This window comes from Melopsittacus undulatus, chromosome 1 (genome assembly GCF_012275295.1).
Source record: "Melopsittacus undulatus isolate bMelUnd1 chromosome 1, bMelUnd1.mat.Z, whole genome shotgun sequence".
Taxonomy (NCBI): Eukaryota; Metazoa; Chordata; class Aves; order Psittaciformes; family Psittaculidae; genus Melopsittacus; species Melopsittacus undulatus.
The window spans coordinates 90,094,440-90,114,463 of record NC_047527.1 but is presented as its reverse complement, the minus strand read 5'-3'; the positions used below and the strand labels follow the sequence as shown (position 1 = coordinate 90,114,463).

General features: G+C 42.1%; 1 protein-coding gene across 1 annotated transcript in view; it reads right to left on the bottom strand.

Annotated features, from left to right (window-relative positions):
- Positions 1-14,805, bottom strand: part of PHACTR1 (phosphatase and actin regulator 1) — a 143,741-nt gene extending 128,936 nt beyond the window's left edge. The window contains exon 1 of the mRNA XM_034063275.1: positions 14,556-14,805. Within this exon, the coding sequence (XP_033919166.1) occupies positions 14,556-14,805 (250 nt within the window). The remainder of the gene's footprint in view (positions 1-14,555) is intronic.
- Positions 14,806-20,024: the final 5,219 nt, after the last annotated feature.

The window sequence follows — 20,024 nt, the reverse complement described above, 5'->3', positions numbered from 1 at the left end:
GTGGAGACCCGGCAACTCCAAAACAGGACTCAGAGCAGCTACTACAAGTGGAGCACAACCAAAAGACAGTAAAGAGAAAAGCAGAACCAGCAGAAGCAAACCAGATATTCTGCTTTTCTTGGGGCTACAAGAAGACAATTCCACAAGTACCAAGAACTGCTCTGGCAAAAACCTTCAGCTTGAAAGGAAGGGAAATTTTACCCTAAGTGGCAAGCAGGAAGGAGATAACAGCACATAACATTTTTTTCCCTGTATTGTGTTTAGACTTGATAGCAAAGTGTCTTTTTGAAGGAGCAGGTAATGATTACATTTTCATGGTTGGATTTATCTCTTATTCCAGCCTGACCTGCAAATTCTACTCAGCTTCAATATATAAAAGTAATCCAAGAAAAGGATCCAGTCCACAGGAACCCATGGGTTTGCTGCTCACACTTTGCTAGGCCTCTGATGCTGGGTGATAATTTTCCTAATTGCCACGTGGACAGAGGCAGACATAGTTACTCGTACAAAAGAGCGCATTGATCTACTGGACTTTCACTGGGAACCTCATGGAAGGGCAGTTCTCCACCTTTCTGGAAACAAACCAGTAGTGCTAAAGGCTGGCTGTTTATTTTGAGAAACCCCAGGAAAAGTATTTCAATGATTCTCATTTCTTAGCAGAGTTTTGGTGGACTGAGTAACCTCTGATCTTTATCTTTTGAGGTTCTCATGTAAGAATACCCAATATTTTTATTTTATTTTACTAAAAATGTGCACTTTAGAAGGCATATCTTTAGACTATTCAGAAACCTGAGAGAAGTATGTACTCTTATTCAAAGTAACAAACATTAAGCTTTCTAAACAAAATGGTACCCTCTCATCACTATCATCATAAAGATAAAAAATTAAGGTTTGATTACTTTAATGTCTGGGAGAAAGGAAAAAGTACTTTTATTTAACAGCTAGAAAGTTCAAACCACTCCCTTGTAAAATCTATATTGTTCCTCTTGGGTAAAAGAAACTTCTATTTCTTTTCCTTAAAGAAATTGACAGGAGGTTGGCCAAGAGCAAAAGAGTAATGACACCAAGTGGCACATTTATAACAAGCATAAATGTGAGTTAAAAAACAGAGTCAGTAACAGCCTAGCAAAAAACAGCCTGTTTCACTAGACTCTGAAAGAACACAGTCTGTATGCATGTTCTGGAATGCAAAAGGAAAAGGGAATACTTCTGCTTTGACTACCTAAGTACAGCTATATTTGGTCTTTGCTGATTGCCATTATAATGGGAATTCTTTTGTTGATTCAAATGATGGTTAGTTTAAACCCTTGGCTGTGGTGAAATATCTGTTTAGGCAATTATGGTGCAGGCTTGAGTTTCAGAGATGAGTACTCAAAGGGAAGAAAAATACTCACGACTCCTTTAAAATCATGAATAAAGCATGGCTGGTTGCTGACTAAAAACACACTGAGTATTTCTGTGTGATTTTCATAGCTGTGATTTCACTTTTTTTCACCCTCTCTTTTTAGCGTTAAGTTCTACGGTGTCTCATGGATGCTGAGCTCTGCAGGCTATTGCTCTTGCTCAATTGATTTAGAGGAAAGCCCCTGGTTTTAAAAAAGTTGCTGCCTTTAAAAAAAGATGGATCCCATCAGGTAATCAAATTGGTATATCTACCTAAGAAATGCTACATTCAAAGGAAGTATATATGCACATAGCTTCAAGTTCATGAATAATTCCAAGCCCAGCAACCAGAAATAGCTCAGAAAATGAGAAAAAGTTTAGATCAGAGCTAAGGGAAAAAAATAGTACAAGGAACCAAGAAAATACAATCATTGAAAAAGCTACTGAAATAGTTCCAGCTGCTTTATGCATGGAAATAATGTTAGCAGAGAGAAAAGAATGAAATCCTGACCACACCAAAGTGAACAGCAAAGGTCACAAGGAGTAGAATTACCTTACTCAAGCCATCTAGCGACTGGATGACCATCTTAGGAATCAGGGATCTATTTTGCTTTCTGGGCTATCAAATCTTTGCTAATTAAGGTAAACTATGGCCCTCTGCTCTTTGATTGTGACTAATAAGATGAGCAGGAAGAGCAAGAGAAGATGAATTGCATTATGTGTGGTTGTTCTCACGTGGGCTTGAGACATGCTGGTTGCATGGTAAAATGTGCCTCCTTACTGGTGTCAGACAACTTTATCAGCCAAAGCTGTAAAAGGGGTCTTTTCTGCATGTGGAAATTCACCTACAGAAAAAAGAAACTGACAGAGAAGACATTACAGCATAGTCTTAATGACTACTTTCCTTCATATTATGGTGTTTGAGAGAGGAACCTGTGGCATGTTGTGAGGTGCAAATGTGAGTGGAGCACCTCAGCAGCATGATAGGATGTGCCTACACAGAGCTATCTGACCATGAAATTGGCAGTAAAGTTCATTTTGCAACATTGTGAAGGTAACTGATGGGCATCTGCATGAGGTTTCAACACAGAAGTAGGATAAAATTAATTCCAAACCTGACATTCCTTATAATTATAATCAAATAATCTTTTTTTTCACACTTTCACTGCTGGCACTGGGCAAAAGAACAAACTGATGAAATCTGATTTTCTTGAATGATGAAATTTTCCTCTCAAAGTTATCAAGATTTTCTACTAAGCAGATAAAACCCCACAAAACACAACTACAACTTAAGCCTTTCTGAGCATTTCTGACCATATAAATTGCCTCTGCCCACAAGATTGAGAACATTGTTGCCTATGGGTTGTAAGTACCGACCTCTTTTGGGCAATCTTTGCAACATCTTGCAAGTTTCACATATCTCCTTCCATTAAGTCAAAAGTCAAACTTGCACATACACTTTTCCAACTGAACTGGAGCCTTTGCCATGCAAACCTGCATTTTGTTTGAAATTGCAGGTCAGAGACTGGCCTGAACCATGGCATCTGGCTGAGTACCTCAAGCTTTACAATGTTTGTGATGGTGCTCAAAACGACAAATCTCCCAAGTATTTTGCTACAAAGGTAGGAGAAAAGAAACAAAACAGATATTCTTGGAGGTACTTATGCACAAATATTTTAAAATGGAGCTTGGTGTACTACAAATACAACAATAATACTGCAAAAATTTGAGATAAATTAATCCTAGCAGGTGAAGAACACTTCCATTTGTTTGCTCAACGAAGGGAATAGCTGTATTAGCTCTGAACAGCTGAATTCTAAAATTACCACCCATCTTCATATAGGTTTGCAACGTTTATTTTTTATCACACAGATCCCATGTCCAAAGGCAGCTGAGGGAAAGAAAAACAAAAGAAAGCAACCCCAAAGAAAAGTATCACCAAGAACTGTCCATCTTGAGCCTCTATGCAACGCCTGAAAATGCATTAGTGAACTGATGCCTGTCTTGCTACTTAGTGAACTGGCTGTTCTGCCAACTTGAGATGAATTGAAGAAATTAGATCAGTTCACTGGAACCACAGGATCTCCCTATTTTTTTTTTAGGCTCACGGGTTTCCATGCACAGCACAAGCACATTGAGTTAACAATGAAAATGGTGCTTGACTCAGATAACAGAAATGCATAGAAAGCCAAACCCACATTAGTAACTCAAGTACTTTCCTAGAATCAATAATGCAGGCAAAATGCTATCTTTATTGTAAGGAAACACACAAGAAAATAAAATACCTCCTGAATTCTGGCTTGTTCCTACCTGTGACTTGGGGAGGGGGGGATGACTTAGAAGGAAAGGAAGCTAATAACTGAGCCTCACAAGTCTCATTTATGTATCATGTCTAATTCTCTCCAACAGCTGCTAGAGGAGCCAAAGACTGGCTGCTGAAGAGAGCAGGCAGTCAGAAATTGCTTTTCTCCATTATGATGCTGGAGAAGGCAGCAAATCCCATCTTAAGTGCCACCACAGATCATTCACCCTTATGGCTTTAAGTGCTCACCCACAACCTGTCACCTTTATGGCTATAAACCAGCAGATCATTATTTTGAGGCTGTAACTGTTAATGAATGCTTTAGTCATCTCACTCCTATTCCTCAGCAGGGTACAATTCAGATTCAAAAAGCCTAAGTTCCATGTTAGTCTCTGCACCTGGCTTTTCCTTCAGGCTGAACCCAAATTTCAAAGCCATTTATCCAAAAAACCCACTGTGCTAGCATAAGGAAAGCATCTTGTTTTGCTGGTGTGTGGGAGGAAGAGAGGGAAGAGGTCTTTCAATGCTGATTCAACTTCTGGTTCAAATACCTTCCACTGTCCATCTGTCCGTCCATCCATCCATCCATCCACATGTCTGTGCAATTACACTGCTGCCTGCTCAGCCTGTGCATCTGAATTTTTAGCAGTGTTGACATTTTAAGCAGATTGGGAAGTAAAATGAGAAAGATAAGATGCTATAAAGCTCTATGGCAGCATGACACACAGTCTGTATCGGTTCAGTTTCAGCTGATGTAGAAGAAAATAATGTTTCTACTGCTTTTATTTATTTATTTACTTTATCAAGAGCAAGGCTGACAAAATCTCCATGTTGGAAAAAACCCCAACATTGGACCTGCCCACGTGCTACCTCAGATAGTATCTATAATACTGGAAAAATCAAAGCAGCTGCACCTGATGGATGGGTAAAGAGGGATAAAGCCAGTGCCACAATCCTCATGACATGGACTGCTGACATTAGGGACCATAGCTATGGGCCATGTGGATGCAAATACATTGATCATACATACTTCAGAGAAGCTTGCTGGTATGTGGACTGTGGGTGTAGTAGACCACAGTGGCATTTCCAGGTCTGGCTCATTTGTCACAATGTAGTTAATGAGCATTCTAATTATTTATCTGAAGATCCCCAATGCATTGAAATCTGCTTACCAACATTTCCATCTGCTGATTCTTGAATCTGTGTCAAATGGATAACTAACATCCAGGACAAAGGTATTTGTATTGCTGATGTACATCCCTCTGCCCACTGCTGAAGACACAGAATATTTCATCAAAAACTTAGGCACAGTTTTCTTGAAAGGACCTGATACTCTCAGTGTTACCACCATGACACTTCTGTGCTTCCAGACCTTTAGAAGGAAAGACTTAAAATACCACCACTCCCTGTTTTTTCAAACAGATAATCAATTTCTCTTAGGAGGCAAGGTGAAATAAAAATCATTCTTTGCTACCAAAATCTCCCAAGATAAATTAAATAATTGGATCCACTTAAATTTTATTCCCTGCACTTCTATTACAGACTGATGGCCTGAAAAGTGTCATACAAAATAAGACAGAGAGCAAGCTCCTTCTCTTAAGTAGTGACAGAGGAGGGTGTCTGCTGAATGCAATGCTAAGCCTGCCATCCTAGTCTTGGGCTGCACAGCTGGGGGCAGGGGGAAGGAAAGGAAAGATTTGAAGGACACCTTACATCCTTCCCAAAATGTCCCAAGCGAGAGATGCACTGAGCTTCCCATGTATAAAAGGTTGTACATCTAAATTGCAAGCCTTAGGCTTCAGAGTTCCAGTAAGTAGCTGAGATTGAATGCCTCCGTTGTTAGGGCTAAAGAAATGTAATCTCAGTTACACATACCAAGGTCTTGGAGCCTAGGTGTCTCACACCCAAGTCCACATCCTGACTAGCACACTATGAAGCATACATATATAGAAACCTACCATTCTCTTCTCTTTGAACATTTTGGAAACAGTTTTATTTTTTGAGGGAGAGAAATGGCAAAATGCTTGGGTTTTTGATTCCTGAGTCCTATTTTCAAACTTTCAAAATTTCCATTATCTATGAAGAGAAAATGTACACATGCTGTCAGTCAGGTCTGGTCATCTCTTATCTCACTTGGGATGTGGAGCTTTCCTTTGTGGAGGAACAGTGCTTATCCATGAGAGCTCTCTTAACAGCATATCAATCAGCCATCTTGTGATGGCTGATGGGCACAATGATTTTGGGGGCATCTTTTAAACAGGGTGGCCCGGGCATAACAGAGCCAGAATGATATGTCTAGTGATTCCAAAGAAGCTACAGCACATGGTGCTTTTGACTAATTTTATCTTTCATTTAAATTATACCATGTGTTTATTGTTGAAACAATTAATCTTCTTTTGAATCCAAGAGTTTCATCCAAAGGCAGAGGCTCTGCTATATCTGCCTCAACTTTCCAAAGCCAGGAAAGTCAGGGACAGATGACAGTGACAAATCAAACATTACCTTATTCCTCTCTGCCCAATCCATCCCAAAACAAGCAAAAGCAAAAATACCAATCTGCCCAAATCTGTCCCAAAACAAGACTAAAAGCAACAGACCACTGAAGGCTCATGTCACTTCACGAGAGCCAAAAACGAGCAAGAGGACAGTTTTCCAACTCATAGGAATGTCAATAACATCATTATTTTCCAAGAAGTGTGCAACTTGAAATCACAAAGGAAAACTGAGGCCTTGAAGTATGCCCCAGCTACAGCCCTTTGCAGCTTTGCTGAATCCATCTAAACAATGGCAAACATCACAGTACCCTCGAGTTTCTAAAAAAGCAATTGCAATATCCAGGCAAAACTGGCTTAACCACTGTATGCTCTGGTGCTGCCCTTCAACTGCCATATTTTCCTGATGCTGGATTTTGGCTAATGGATTTGGGAAGATGTGCAAGACCTGGCATAATCAATTTAACAGACTACAAACATCCAATTAATCTTAGACATCCTGGCAGACTGTTAGCAAGGTAGTAGTACTACATGCACTTATCCTGTGCTCCTGCAATTATGTTCTGGCTACTTGGGGGCTGAATAAGGTGACAACAACAGGGAGCCAAATTCCATATTGTCTGATAAGACAATCTCAAGAGATACAAAGGAATAGCTAGACATTTACTACCAGTCACTGAAGTGGATCAAGGAATAAAATCTTACAAGACAAACCCAGATGTAGAATGCCTACCTCTTTTGTTGAGGTAGCAGCAATGAATGATAATGTTATAAATAGTGCTCAAGGCCAGGTTGAACAGAGCCTTGGGTGACATGGCTTAGTGCAAGCTGTCCCTACATATGGAAGGGGTGTTGGAACTAGATGATCTTAAGGTTCTTTACAACCCAAACTATTCTATGACTCTATGATTCTATACATACAACAGTATCCTCAAAGGACAGGTTTTGCTCATCAGTCAAGGAAACCATAAATGAACTCTGCTGCTTAATACATGAACTCTCATTTCTGAACAGAGGCAGAAGGTATCATAATAGCACAAACTGATATAAGTAGTAGTGGTTACAAACTGAAAGAAAAGTCAAACAAAAAGAGGAGAAAAAGATGTGATATGGCAGAATACTGTCTTCTGATCTCCTTGCATACTAAATATTTCTCTGGTGCTTAGCAGGGAAATTAATGAATAAAATTCCAATAAAGGATGCAAAGTGAAATACTTCCATATATATCATTTTCCTCTAAAGAATCCCAAGTTTCAAAAAAGAAAGAGGCTAACTGTGCAAACCATCCTCTAAGAGACACATCTCTAGGCAAGTAAGGGAAGTACTCAGAAAAGACAAAACACAGAAATGGAAACTTACTGCCCATCTGGCAGGAATCAAAGCATAAAATAGGGCACAGGGATGATGCAAAAAAGGACACAGAAAGCCAAGCTTGTTTAACCAGGTCAATATCAGATGTTTTGAAGTGCTCTGATACTAGCAGAATGAGATGAGAACCTGCTCCTCCACAATCCATGACATCATCCACATCTTGCCTCTCTTTTTACACACTGCCTGTATCCTTCACACATCAAAAACTTGTTTTTTCATGGTTTATCAGATAGTTTTATAATGTATTTCTGACGTATCTGACTTGATACAGAAGAATCAAAACTAGGCATACTACTCAAGATGACAACAAATACTTACAGCAGAGTGTTATCACTGAATACAGGAAAACCACCGTAGTGCTTTCATCACACTTGATGGCTTATATATCTGCTTATTTGAACTGCCCAGGAGTAACTGATTTTTTCATGATGTGTCCAGTATTGCCCTAATCTTTGCACTTAAGAGGTTTACCTATTCCAAGTCTTTAAACCTGGCTCTCAGAATAGAGAACAGGATGGTAAGATGCGATCAAAAGATGACAGCTGAGTTAAAACATTGAAAAAGGAGAGAAAATAGTGAGAGGACACAGGACTGAAACAGGCCAGCCATCTCTCTCTGAAGACTTGAAGAATCAAGGTGTCTTCTTATCAGTGTCCTTACGTCAACACTGTGTAACAAAAATGAGAGGGTGCTCACCCATTGTGACCAATTCCATCATTTTTGTTGTTTTTGTTCCTAAAACTCCTCAAATCAATGACATAGATATACAGAATTCCTGGAAAAGCTCGCTAACATTTCTCCAGTAGGGACACAAGAGTTTTCACTGGAAAACAAGACTCAGATATGTTTGCATAAGCTAGACCCAATCTTGTGTACAACTTTTTCCCCCATACTATGTAATTTACCAAAGCCTATATTTACCTGTATTTTTCCTAGTTTCAGTTAATAATGTGAATTGTATTGCCGTTTTGAACAAGGCATTTTCCAGGGCTCTTCAAAGTAAGCTCAGAGCTCTGCTGGGAGACAGCCAGTGTAAATGTGGCTGTGAGCTTCCCACTGCCAATACAGTCTAACCTAGAACAGTACACAACACACTCATTTTGTGGCCAGCAGTTTTTGCTACAGGCAGTTTAACAGGATATGAGTTAGTAACTACATAGATGCACATATGTAGTTAATGACTTGCCTCAAGCTTGGTGGTGTTTCTTCAGCTTTATTTTGGGACATAAAGATAGAATATGTAATCTCTCCTCTGTTTCTCCACCCTTTTTCTTTCCCTTTACTGCAGACCAGTCAACTGAAATAACTATTAGCATTTAAGGGAAGCCTCACACATCTCCCACTTGCATTTACATTTGCTAGTCTTCGTATGTAAGCCAGAAATACACCCTCTTATAGCCCAAATTGACCTTTTTCTTCCTTTTCCTCTCCCCCCTCCTCCCTACTTGCAGGCCATGCCCAGACACACCAACACTGTGCAGCCTTGTTAAGTCTCTGATCTCAGGACAAAACCACAAGTAGCTGATGAGTTTCTGTTAGTCCCTAACATGTAAGACACACTGGTGGGAGTGGAGCATTAGGAGTTTACCCTCCCTGCTCCTTCGTAAACAAAAGGGAAAAGATAGTGTCCTGTTATTGGACACTGCCTTGGGATTTTGCTATTTGAAAGTTAGCATGAGTAGGAATCACACCTTTTTTCTAGAGGGGCATATTTATTCTCAGCCTGAAAAATGCTGAGGGCTTGTATCATCCCAAGCAGAAAGTGATACTGGTGGGAGCACAGCATCCTGCCTGGCTCCCCAGCAGCCTGTTGGGATGTGGAATATCTTTGCTCAATCTCAACAACTTTCTCTGGCCTAGCACCAAAATCAAACACCCAAATCAAACACTACAGAGTTCAACCAACAAAAATAAACCAATTTTATTTTATGATCTTTGCTATCAAGCAGACTTATTTCAGTCTGCAGTGAAAGTCTTTCCCCCCCACCTCTTTCTTTAAGGCAACTATGCCTCAGAGACTAAAGACACATATCGCATAATTATATCAGCCGTTGAAACCTCCAACATGCTTCTCAGCTTCCCACACTTCACAGCAGGACCAGGTATACTGGGTTGGTTTCTTTTTGCCTATTTTTCCACTCTGTGTAGTCTAATTTTTTTCTTCCAAAATATTTTAAGATTTTTAACAGGTACAATTGTAAATGACTGCAATGCCTCATAGCCACATACTGCGCTCGCTCTAGAGATGGTAATGGAAGAGCAGTTACTGTCTGAAATGTGAGAATTAGTGGAGGAAAACTTATTTTTATGCACAGCTCTTGCAGGACTTACAGCTTGCCTAGAAGATAACTATTTCATTTAATAATTACTTTTTTTTGGAAGCAAAACAATGGCCTGGGAGACAATCCCTTTAAGTGATGATAAAGTAAATGTTCTCACAGCTCCTGGTCAGAAAACGTAAGTTGCCAGTTCCAGGTGGGAATCACACACACCCACACACACATCTTCCCCTCAGATACCCCTTTCAATTTGGAAAAGATACTTATATGGAAGCTCTAGTAAAAAGACAGCAGCAGTAAAACCAGTGTTGAAATCCCTACGGCAACAGTATCTTGGTCCACACTTATTTTCATGCATAAGATAATGAACCGTTTCTGCTTAAACAGCAAAACCCTGAAGTATAGGAGCACACAACAAACAGACCGTGTTTGGACTCTGAAACCTTTCAGCCATGTTCATTCATAATATTCTTTATATTTGCACTACTTTTGTACCTAGAGACCCCAGAACCTGGAGCCCTACTGTCCTTGGCAGCAGGAATGCAAATGCCAAGAGACAGCCTCTCCCTCTTTCCCAAAGGACTCACAGTCTATTTACACACCAGCAGGCAGGTGAAAGGAAATCCCACTATCTCCATTTTACAGACAAGGAACTTAGGTATGCAGCAATACACAAATGGACACATCTGAAGTTGCCCACGGATCCTCTGCAGAGGTGGGAACTGAGCTAAAAAACCCTCATTTGTCACTGACAAAAAAACACCTTTCTTTGTGCAGCTCCTCTCTTGCAATCCACTGTTGGGTAACTGCTTTCCAGTTAAGTTGTCTTATCAGATCCTCTACATAAAAATCAAAAGTATCCCACTTCAGTAGCTCCACTTGTTCCTTCTAGTTTTATTTCTTTTTTCTAGGTGTGTCTGAAACCTCTACAGTTCTTTCTAGCCACACTGAAGTAGAGATGCTTCTAAACCATGTTCCAGATCCAGCCTCAGACTTCTGCAGGAAATTGAGATTTGCAGTCAGTTTTCAGTGTATGAATACCTTAAATAAAACCCAGCCAAATCCCTTCTCCCTGTATTTGTTCCTCTAACTACTATTCCTTTGCTCATCAGTCATGTCATCTGCTGTGATCCAGCATGGCTACAGCCCTCCCAGAGGCCACTGAAATCAGTACATTGAGAAGCACTCTGTATGCACCAGGAGACGTTTAGCATCTCATAGTCCCAATGCAACTCTCACTTTGGTCTTGATCTCTTGCAGTTTAAGCTCCACAGCTTATGAGTCACTTTCCCACATTTATGTTCAGAAAGTATTTTCATTCCTCTTCATGCTTCTGGCACTTTCAAAATACATCCACTTGTGCTGTCTCCTCACTTCTCTGTCTTTTCTTGGGACTTTTGCAACTACTTATCATCCTGCTTCCCCCAACATCTACCTTGCAGCCCTTCTCTGGCAGAATTCAGACCTTAGCCCTGATTGTTCTTTAATTCCTGGAGGTGTCTCCTATCTTTATACACTTGACCTCCTTCTCGGTTCAGCCTATCATGGCTGCCTCTCTGGCATCATGTCCTAGATGTCCCGTGGCCACTCACACTACAGGATGAAGCCACACACCTCATTCTTCCTTCACATGCAGTTTCACTATTTCTCCATTTCTAAGGACATTTCTGATGTTCTGTCACCCAAACTGCCAGTACTGTTGCTTTATACAACCCTCTCTCTGTTTTCCATTTTCCAACTAAATTACCATTAAATAAATCCATTCTTTTTAGACCAATGTGAAAGCGTCTCCCACTGTATTACTGTAACCTTCTGCTTCTCTTTGAGCTTCCCACTGCTTACTTTTTTTTCCATCAAAAAGCTACATCCACATCAGCCCCCTTTATCCTTAATTCAGTAAGTCTATCTGTATGGCCAAATTCCTTCACCTTCCAAATTACATGACCTGTCTTCCAAGATACCATCTTTTTCTTCACTTTTACAGCTATCTCTTCTGCTGTTTTCCTAGTTATGGCTTTTGCTAGTTTAGTGGTCTTTGAAGGATATCTCTCTGTTTCAGCATGAATTTTCCTTCTCCAGTTCTGCTAGTGCAGTAGTATAATGAGAATACAGATTAAGATAATGACTAGAATCCAGGACTCATAACTGGATCTGGACGGTATTTCTGCATTAAATCAATGTATCCCACTGCCTTGCCTAGTTTTTGTACACAGTTCCAGCACATGTAATAGTTGCTTAGGGCACAGGACCCACACAGTACTTTTGGGTCCAGTAGTGCAGTTTCAGGCCTGCAAGACTATCTATAAACTATAAATAGATTTGAATAGGAAGGTGGAGTTGTCCACATTGCACAGTTATGTGCATTTCCCTTATAAAAAGTACTAAGTCATTGCCTTCCTGGGTGCACATTAGGCTGTGCAACTGTGAGAATATACAGACATATTGAGATCCACATGTTTCTCCATGCCTCGGCTGCTTACAGGTTTGTACCTGATCTGTCCTGCTGATATCATGATTACCTCATAATTTCAGTTCACTGTATCATCCTTTCCCTCCAAAACCCAAAAAGTCTAGAACAGGTATTAACCAGGGAAAAACTGGCATTTTTCAGCCCTGAAAAACAGAGTCAAGCCAGAGAGTGTGCTCAGCCAACATAGCTGGACTACATTTTCTTTACTTTCTGAAAGAAACTCATAGATGTGCATGCTGATGGGAAAGAAAAGATTAAGGCTGTACTGGTGTTACATACTTTTTAAATGGTAACCATAAAAGTTATTTGCATGAGGTGGAATGAAATCCTGCCCCACAGAAGAATAGGGTGAAAATGGACCTATGAGATGCTCTGGAAGGCTACTGGCTAGAAGTCTCTCTGCTCTAGTCTTTGCCTCTCTAGAAATCTACTAGATTATCTTCTGTCAAGAGGCATACCCTCCCCTTGGAGTGTCTAATGGTTTGAAGCTAAATAATCAAACACAAGAGAGAAAATAAAGTTCCCAAATACATACCTATTAGTTTGCTAAGAGGTACAAGTAACTGGAGTTATATTTTCATAAGCACCCATGCATACACATGGGTGCCTTAAAAAAGGAGAGGAAAGCATTGTTATTTTATTACCATGCTAGGATTTCAAGTACAAGCTTGAAAAAAAAAAACAACAAAACCCCAGCAAAGGATGCTTATGCAAGTGAGTTTTAGATCAATTTAATTAATCTAGGAAAGCATATTTTTAACAAATGGGTTCATTTGCTTCAAAGGATAAATAAACCATGCTAATAGTGTAAAGTACCTGCTGCTGCTGCTGCTGCACACAGCTCTCCATTTAATATCTGTGGGGCTTGCTGTCACCAGCAGCACATGAGGAAAGAAAACACTCAACATTTTGCATTGCATTAATCGGATTCTTCCCTCTGCTGTAATGGCATAAGCAGTAACAGTGCTTAACCCACTGTGGGTTTCCAGGCTTCTCAGGCTATCTTCTCCCTTTTCCACTAAAAGCAATTCCTTTCAGCTTTAGCTGCTTTTTAATCAAAGGAAACTATAATCACACTAGCAGGATGCTAATTCTGAAGAGACATTAGCAAAACCACAGTCACTTACTTAAACTGCAGACCTGTGGTTGACAAAAAAGCAGCATAGGGCAAAAGAAAGCAGCTTTGGTTAATAATAGTAGTAATAGTAGTAGTAGTAGAAATAATAACAATATCAGCTTTAACAACAAAAGCTGAAAAATGAAGTACCAACAACTACTGAGAACCTCGTGTCAGAAAATGACGACAATTTCATATTCACATTTATCACAAAAAAAGCCTTTCCCTGACCTTCAGAAAATGAGATCTGTCCACCACATCAGTTAATAGAGAGTCCTAAGTCAAGTCTTTTCAGTCCTAAGTAACACGTAAAACCACACAGCAAAACGAAGTAATACAACACTAAACAAGAACCCAGGGTAACATCTGTGAGGCTGTTTTTCTCCCAAATCCTTTTATGCTCCTTTTAGCTCTCAGCTTCTTCTAATTGCTGACTTTGGCAAGATCCAAACAATTTGTCACTATTGCCTTCACATATTTGCATTCCCAGAAACATAAAAAGCATATACTTACCTGTAGCAACACCTGTGATTGATTACACCGTCACTTTCTAAATACCCTCTGGAGGTTTTGCTCAGTTCCAAAAGCAGAGGGGGGAGGGATGAGAACAGTTGTCTGATGAAGAGCACTATATTAATTCCAATAAAAATACAGTTTCGCCTATTTATTTGACAGCATGGTGAAAATCACACTAGCTGGATTCCATGTAAACCAGTCCTTCCAGATACAGAGTTGAGTCAAGCAAACTCTACTGCAGCACGACAAGGAAAAAGTTGATGTATCAAGGCAGAAAACCCTTCATGGGAATGGGAATAAAACACAAACAATACACACAGCAATTTCTATAGCAACTGGGGGAATAAAGGAAAGTAAAAAAGAAGAGTTGGTGCCTTAACTGTTAGCACAAAGCTTCTGTGGTAAATGAGGGGACCTGTCCCTCTTGGCATTTCTCTGATCAATGGGCTGAATCGATGCCCAGCGCATTCCTCCCGCGCTCCCTTTCCTCTTTCCCTAGCATCTGTGGAGGGGCAAGCCGAGCATCCCAGCCTCCGACAGGAGCGCACACATGTACACACCCCCCCCATGCAAGCAAACACGCTCCCCTGCCTTTCTCCTACACCCACAGGATCTCAGCACTCACCGTCACGGGCTTCCTCCCCGCGACTGCAGTTGCTGCAAATGTGTTTGATCTCCTTGCCTATGTGACAGTGTATCACAAAAGAGACATTGTTGTTAGTGGTGGTGGGCTCCTTCAGTGGCTTCATCCTCACTAGATAGAAAGCTTTCTTTTTAGGTTTCTCTCCACTCATGTCTGAAACCGAGCCCTGCCGGCAGCCAGAAGAAGAAAAAGCAAGCATCCCAGGCTGCCTGGCGTGCGTGCAATCCGCCATCCGCTCTCTCGCCTCAGTGTTTAGCTGCCACACACACAACAGGGATGAAGGGGAGGGCTGGGGGAGAGAGGAGGGAGGCGGGAGGCAGAGCACAGGCAGAAGCGCTGCCTGAGCCTTGCTGCCCTCCGCGACCCTGCTCCTTAACCAATCCACTTGTGCTTGGCTGAAGGATGCTCAGCAGGTCCCCGCTCTGGCCATGCCTACGATGAGCCTCACCCCTGCCACGGGCGCTAGGCATGTCTGGTGGCAAAGCGGAGCCTGGCACACAGTTCTGGTTACCTTGTTGCTGCACACACCGCAGGAGCACACAGCCTCCTTCACTTTACCTCTTCACCCCTGCTCCACTCCCATGTTCTCCTCCTGTTCTAGCAAGCCCCCAAACCCACCCACATTGGGCCACAGCCCTCTGGAATGCCGGCCACAGCTGCGGGCCACGGTCCTCTGGCAGGACATGCTGTGATTATCTAGCCTAGCAAACACGGCAACCTCACCCTTGTGCTTGGGCGGCCTGGCAGCCTGTCACACTGTAATTAGTATTTTACACACAAAGGACAGGCTGACAGCAGGCTGCTCTCTCTCGCACTCACATGCACCCCCCTGTTCACAAGCAGATTCGGCTTGGGGAGCACAGGGCCACTCTGCTTCAGATGCCCAAGGAAAACCCAATTCCCCTCCTGCAAACCCCTCCTGTTTTTCATTCTTTCTTTTTATGCCTGTATGCTGCTTTTAAAAGACAGGAGGTGCCTGTCCTGCCCGGTGTGGGGCTCACAAGGGCAGCCATTGACAGTGGCTTGTACTGTCTGGTGGCTTTCACCCAAGCTCCCCTGCAGTGTGACTGCTCCTCCTAGGAAAAGGCTGACCAGAGACAGGCTGATCAGAGAGGTGCAGACAGTGTGAATTCATTTTGACAGCTTATCTGGGGGATGAATACCCCCTTCTTTGTCTCCCTTGACCAAATTACAGCTGCTCTGGAGAGCAGTCCTATCATCCCCAGGTGCCCACTGCACTTCCAAAGCTCCCCCAGCCTGGAGGGGATTACAGTCTCTGGCCAGACACTCTGTCAATCCCTTGCTGCCCAGCTGCCCCCAAAACGTGCTGTCTGTTTTCATGGCACAGTAAACAGTCCAAGCTTTCCCTGCTGTCAAAGCAGCAGCTCAGGACAGTGCCTGTAACACAGAGAAAGGTGGGGGGCAGAGGTGAGCACTTTCTTCTTGCTGGTTTCAGGAAGGAAACCCTGATGAGAAAATTATAACCTCAGCTATCCGGGTAGCTATTATAGGAATGTGAGTGTTGCTCCTTTAAATCTTCAGCACGCTATCAGTTTGGCAGGCACTAAGCAGAGAGAGAGCAATTGGGGCAGACGAAACATGGCAAAGAATAACACCGTTCTTATTTTTAGCCAAAGCCCTTGCTCACTGTTAGAAGAAATCCACTCACTCTGCAATTCTTTACCATTTCCACATATTGTTGCCACATGTTTTACAGCAGCAAGAGGCCAAACCAGCCCTGATTCTCTTCAACTGCACATGAAGCAGTCAGTGAGACTTTTGCCTAAAGAAAGAAGGAGCAGAAACTTAAGGATTCAGTGCCATGATTTTCCATTTTCTCAAATGCATGCATGCACGCACACACACAGACACACAGAAGATACATGCAACAGAACTGCTTGTTCTGCGTCTTTCTGATGCAGGTCTGACTTCCCACCTGGCACTCCTGGAGCTGAAACCTTGAGATGTCACATACACCAAAAATGGCAAGGCTTTACTTTTGTCAGCAGGATGCACAAATCAGACTAGGTGCTATTGGTTCTCATAGAAATATGGGGTAAAGCATGCTCTCAGCAGAATCCTGCTGTTCACTAAGCCACGCAAAACATCCTGCACACCGGACTATGAATGTAGGTTTATGTTGAATACAGTCGGTCACCTCAGGGTAAGTATTGCCCCAAAAGACTTGATTTTCCATGAGTTGCTCATCTAAAATCCTCACCCATTGCCTATAAGTGGCAGGAGAACAGGGAATGTGGAATTATTCAGGAACAAGTAGGTAAATTCCCCAAATGTATGTATCATGTAGTTATGAATTAATGTACTGAAAAGCTGTCCCTTTGAATGCCTGATGATGAGACACTGTTTGCTATGTTACCCATTTGGAAAGCAAAAGCTAAGAAGACTTTGATCCCCCCCAGTCACACAGCAGTTCAGACACCCGCAGTGGATTTCTCTTTAACTTATTCATTGCCTTTGAGAACACCTTCAGTTCAGCTGTGATTCAGAAAATAATTAGGTAAGCAGAAGATACGACCATAATTCACCTTCTGAACTTGCTTAGAGTTCATGGCTGGCTGTCACTGGTACTCAGTTCTGCTGCATTATAGAAATAGGTCAGGAAAGTAAAGCACATTCAAATGTGAACTTCCCTGAATCTGGGAAATAAGAGTGCTAATGCAATGCAGGGTGAACTCAAAACTGGAATACCATATCTGCTGTGTTACAGCAATATTGGGGTGTTGTGCCTCACCTGTTTTAGGAAAGGAAACTACAGTGATATATTCAGCAGAGCTGACAACCAGAAGAGCTGGTCTTGTAAGGCAAATGGTCTTGCAGTTTGGGAATTGGGCAGAACTTAGGACATGAAAAACTGGGTTAAGCCACCAATCTTCTGCAGTCTCCCTCTGTGGCTTTGGACAAGTTACTTACATCTTGGTATTTCAGCTCCTTGGCTAAAGAACAATGATGTTCACAGAAGAGTTGAAGCTGGAAGGGACCACCAGAGGTCATCTAGTCCTGCTCAAGCAGGGACACCCAGAGCACATTGCTCAAGATTGTGTCCAGACAGCTTTTGGGATATCTCCAGGGAAGGAGAGTCCACAACCTCTCAGGGCAACCTAATCCAGTCCTCAGTCACCCTCACAGTAAAGAAGTTCTTCATGTTCAAGTGGAACTTCCTGGCTTTTAGTTTATATCCATCGCCTCTCCTCCTATCGCCTGGTACCACCAAATGTCTGGCCCCATCCTCTTGACACTCTCCCTTCAAATACTTACACACATTAATCAGTTCTTTCCTGAGTCTTTTCTCTAGGCTGAACAGGCCCAGCTCCCTCAGCCTTTTCTCCCTGCCTCACATGAGAGATACTCCAGACCTTTGATCATTCTAGTAGCCCTTTGCTTTACTTGCTCCAGGAGCTCCATGTCTCTCTTGTGTTGCGAAGCCAAGAGCTGGACACAGTACTCCAGGGGAAGCCTCACTGGTGCTGAGTAGATGGGGAAAATCTCCTCCCTCGACCTGCTAGCAGTGCTCTTGCTAATACAGCCTAGGATACTGTTTGTCTTCTTGGCCACAAGGGCACATTGCTGGCTCATGGTTTACTTCTTGTCCATCAGGACTCCCACCTCCTTCTCCACAGAGCTCCTTTCCAGCAGGTCAGTCTCCAACCTGTACTGGTGCATGGGGTTATTCCTCCCCATGTGCAGGATGCTGTACTTGCTTTTGTTGAATTTCAAAAGGTTCCTCTCTGCCCATCTCTCCTGCCTGCCTAGATCCTTCTGAAGGACAGCACAGCACTCTGGGGTATCAGCCACTCCTCCCAGTTTCATATTGCCAGCAAACTTGCTGAGGAGGCATGTTGATGCTTCTGCTTTTCAGAAAAATTTGATGAAATCATATTTCAAGATGCTCTGAAGGTGGTTGTATATGGCAGAAAGGGCACACTCACACAGACTGGTCAAATACAAAGATCTACTATTTATAGCAAAACGAGAGGGGAATCAGGAAAAACATGTTCCATCAGGCTTAGTCAAAATTGTTCACTCATTCAAAACTTAAGCTTTTTAGTTTCACTGGATTTTGTTTCAACAGCATTTATCCCTCCTCTTCCAACTCTTTTTATTCTAAACCCATAAAATTCCACTCAGATCTGAAAACAGATTTGGTAGCCAAACCCCTGCGTTTTTGGTGAGTCTGTTACTACCTCTCAACCCCAAAGAACATTTAGAGAGGGATACAAGCAACCCCTCTCACAAACGAAGACTGGAAAGAAACTATGTGTGTAACTATTCCTACAGGTCAGGTTGAAAGCTTTTTAGTGACCCTGTCCCACTTTGCATGTATTCTATGCTACAAAAACCTCCAAACATTACAGGAATGGACCATTTTTGCAAGCAAATCCCAGGCGACTGCAGAAGGCTGGCTGCTCTGACAACATTTAGGGACAGTTGAGAACTAAATAACTGGTCCAGTGGGTAACACTGATTCTGTGTGGATAAAAAGCCCAACTTATCATGAAGGAAGCCCTGTGCATTTTTGCTTGCAGGTGCTATGTATTTTGAATGCAAACAAGCCCTGAAGCCATCTGCTAGTATGTCTCTTGTAACAGGCACTTCGCTATAACATGCAAATTGCCTTCATTCCTAAGAGCTGCCTTATAGAGAATGTGAATTTGCCACAGCTCATAAAACAAAAATATGTTTGATTATGATCTGAGTAATTATGGTGAAAGCTGCTGCTGCTAATCAGTTCCAGGACAAATAATGTAAAATGAACATACTACAGTATTCCTGCAGAAAAATTACTTGCTTTGCCTCATTTTTAAAGACAAGTGGAGAAAAAAAAAAAGAGCACAATAACTCTTTCATTGCCTCAATATGCAGCTACAAAGCTTGGCATAATCTTACTGCACAGTGGACAACAAAATCAATGAAGAGTATGTCAGACAGCTAGTGATCTGACAGTGAATAAACAAACTTGCATATTATTCCCAGCCCAATTCACTTTTGTATAAGCTTGGGAAATCATTTGTACCTTTAGTCCTCGCCTCCCCACAGCCTTTGCCATTAAGGAGAGTGCCACTTCCATTGTCCATAGAGAAGAGATGAGCTCTGGATCCCCTTTATACAGATGACTACTGTGATACAGGTTCATATCTGCACCAAAATCTTTGAGGGTCCATTCTGTCTTTCATTCTTTCCCCCCTGGACTATGTCTCCCCCTGTCACAGATCACCCTGCTGGGAGTCTTTTTTTTTTGGGATGCTGTGCCCTCAAACAGTCTCTGTGAAAGCGAACAGTGATGCCAGAACCAAGCCGTCAAAATCAGGTAAGCTTTTGGCTGCATCCTCTATACCACAAAAAAGATTTCCTCTTGGTTCCTTCTCCAAGCTGTGGCACTGTTCAAATGCCCAATGCCAGACAGGATACCGCCATAGCCTGCTCTGAGCCCCT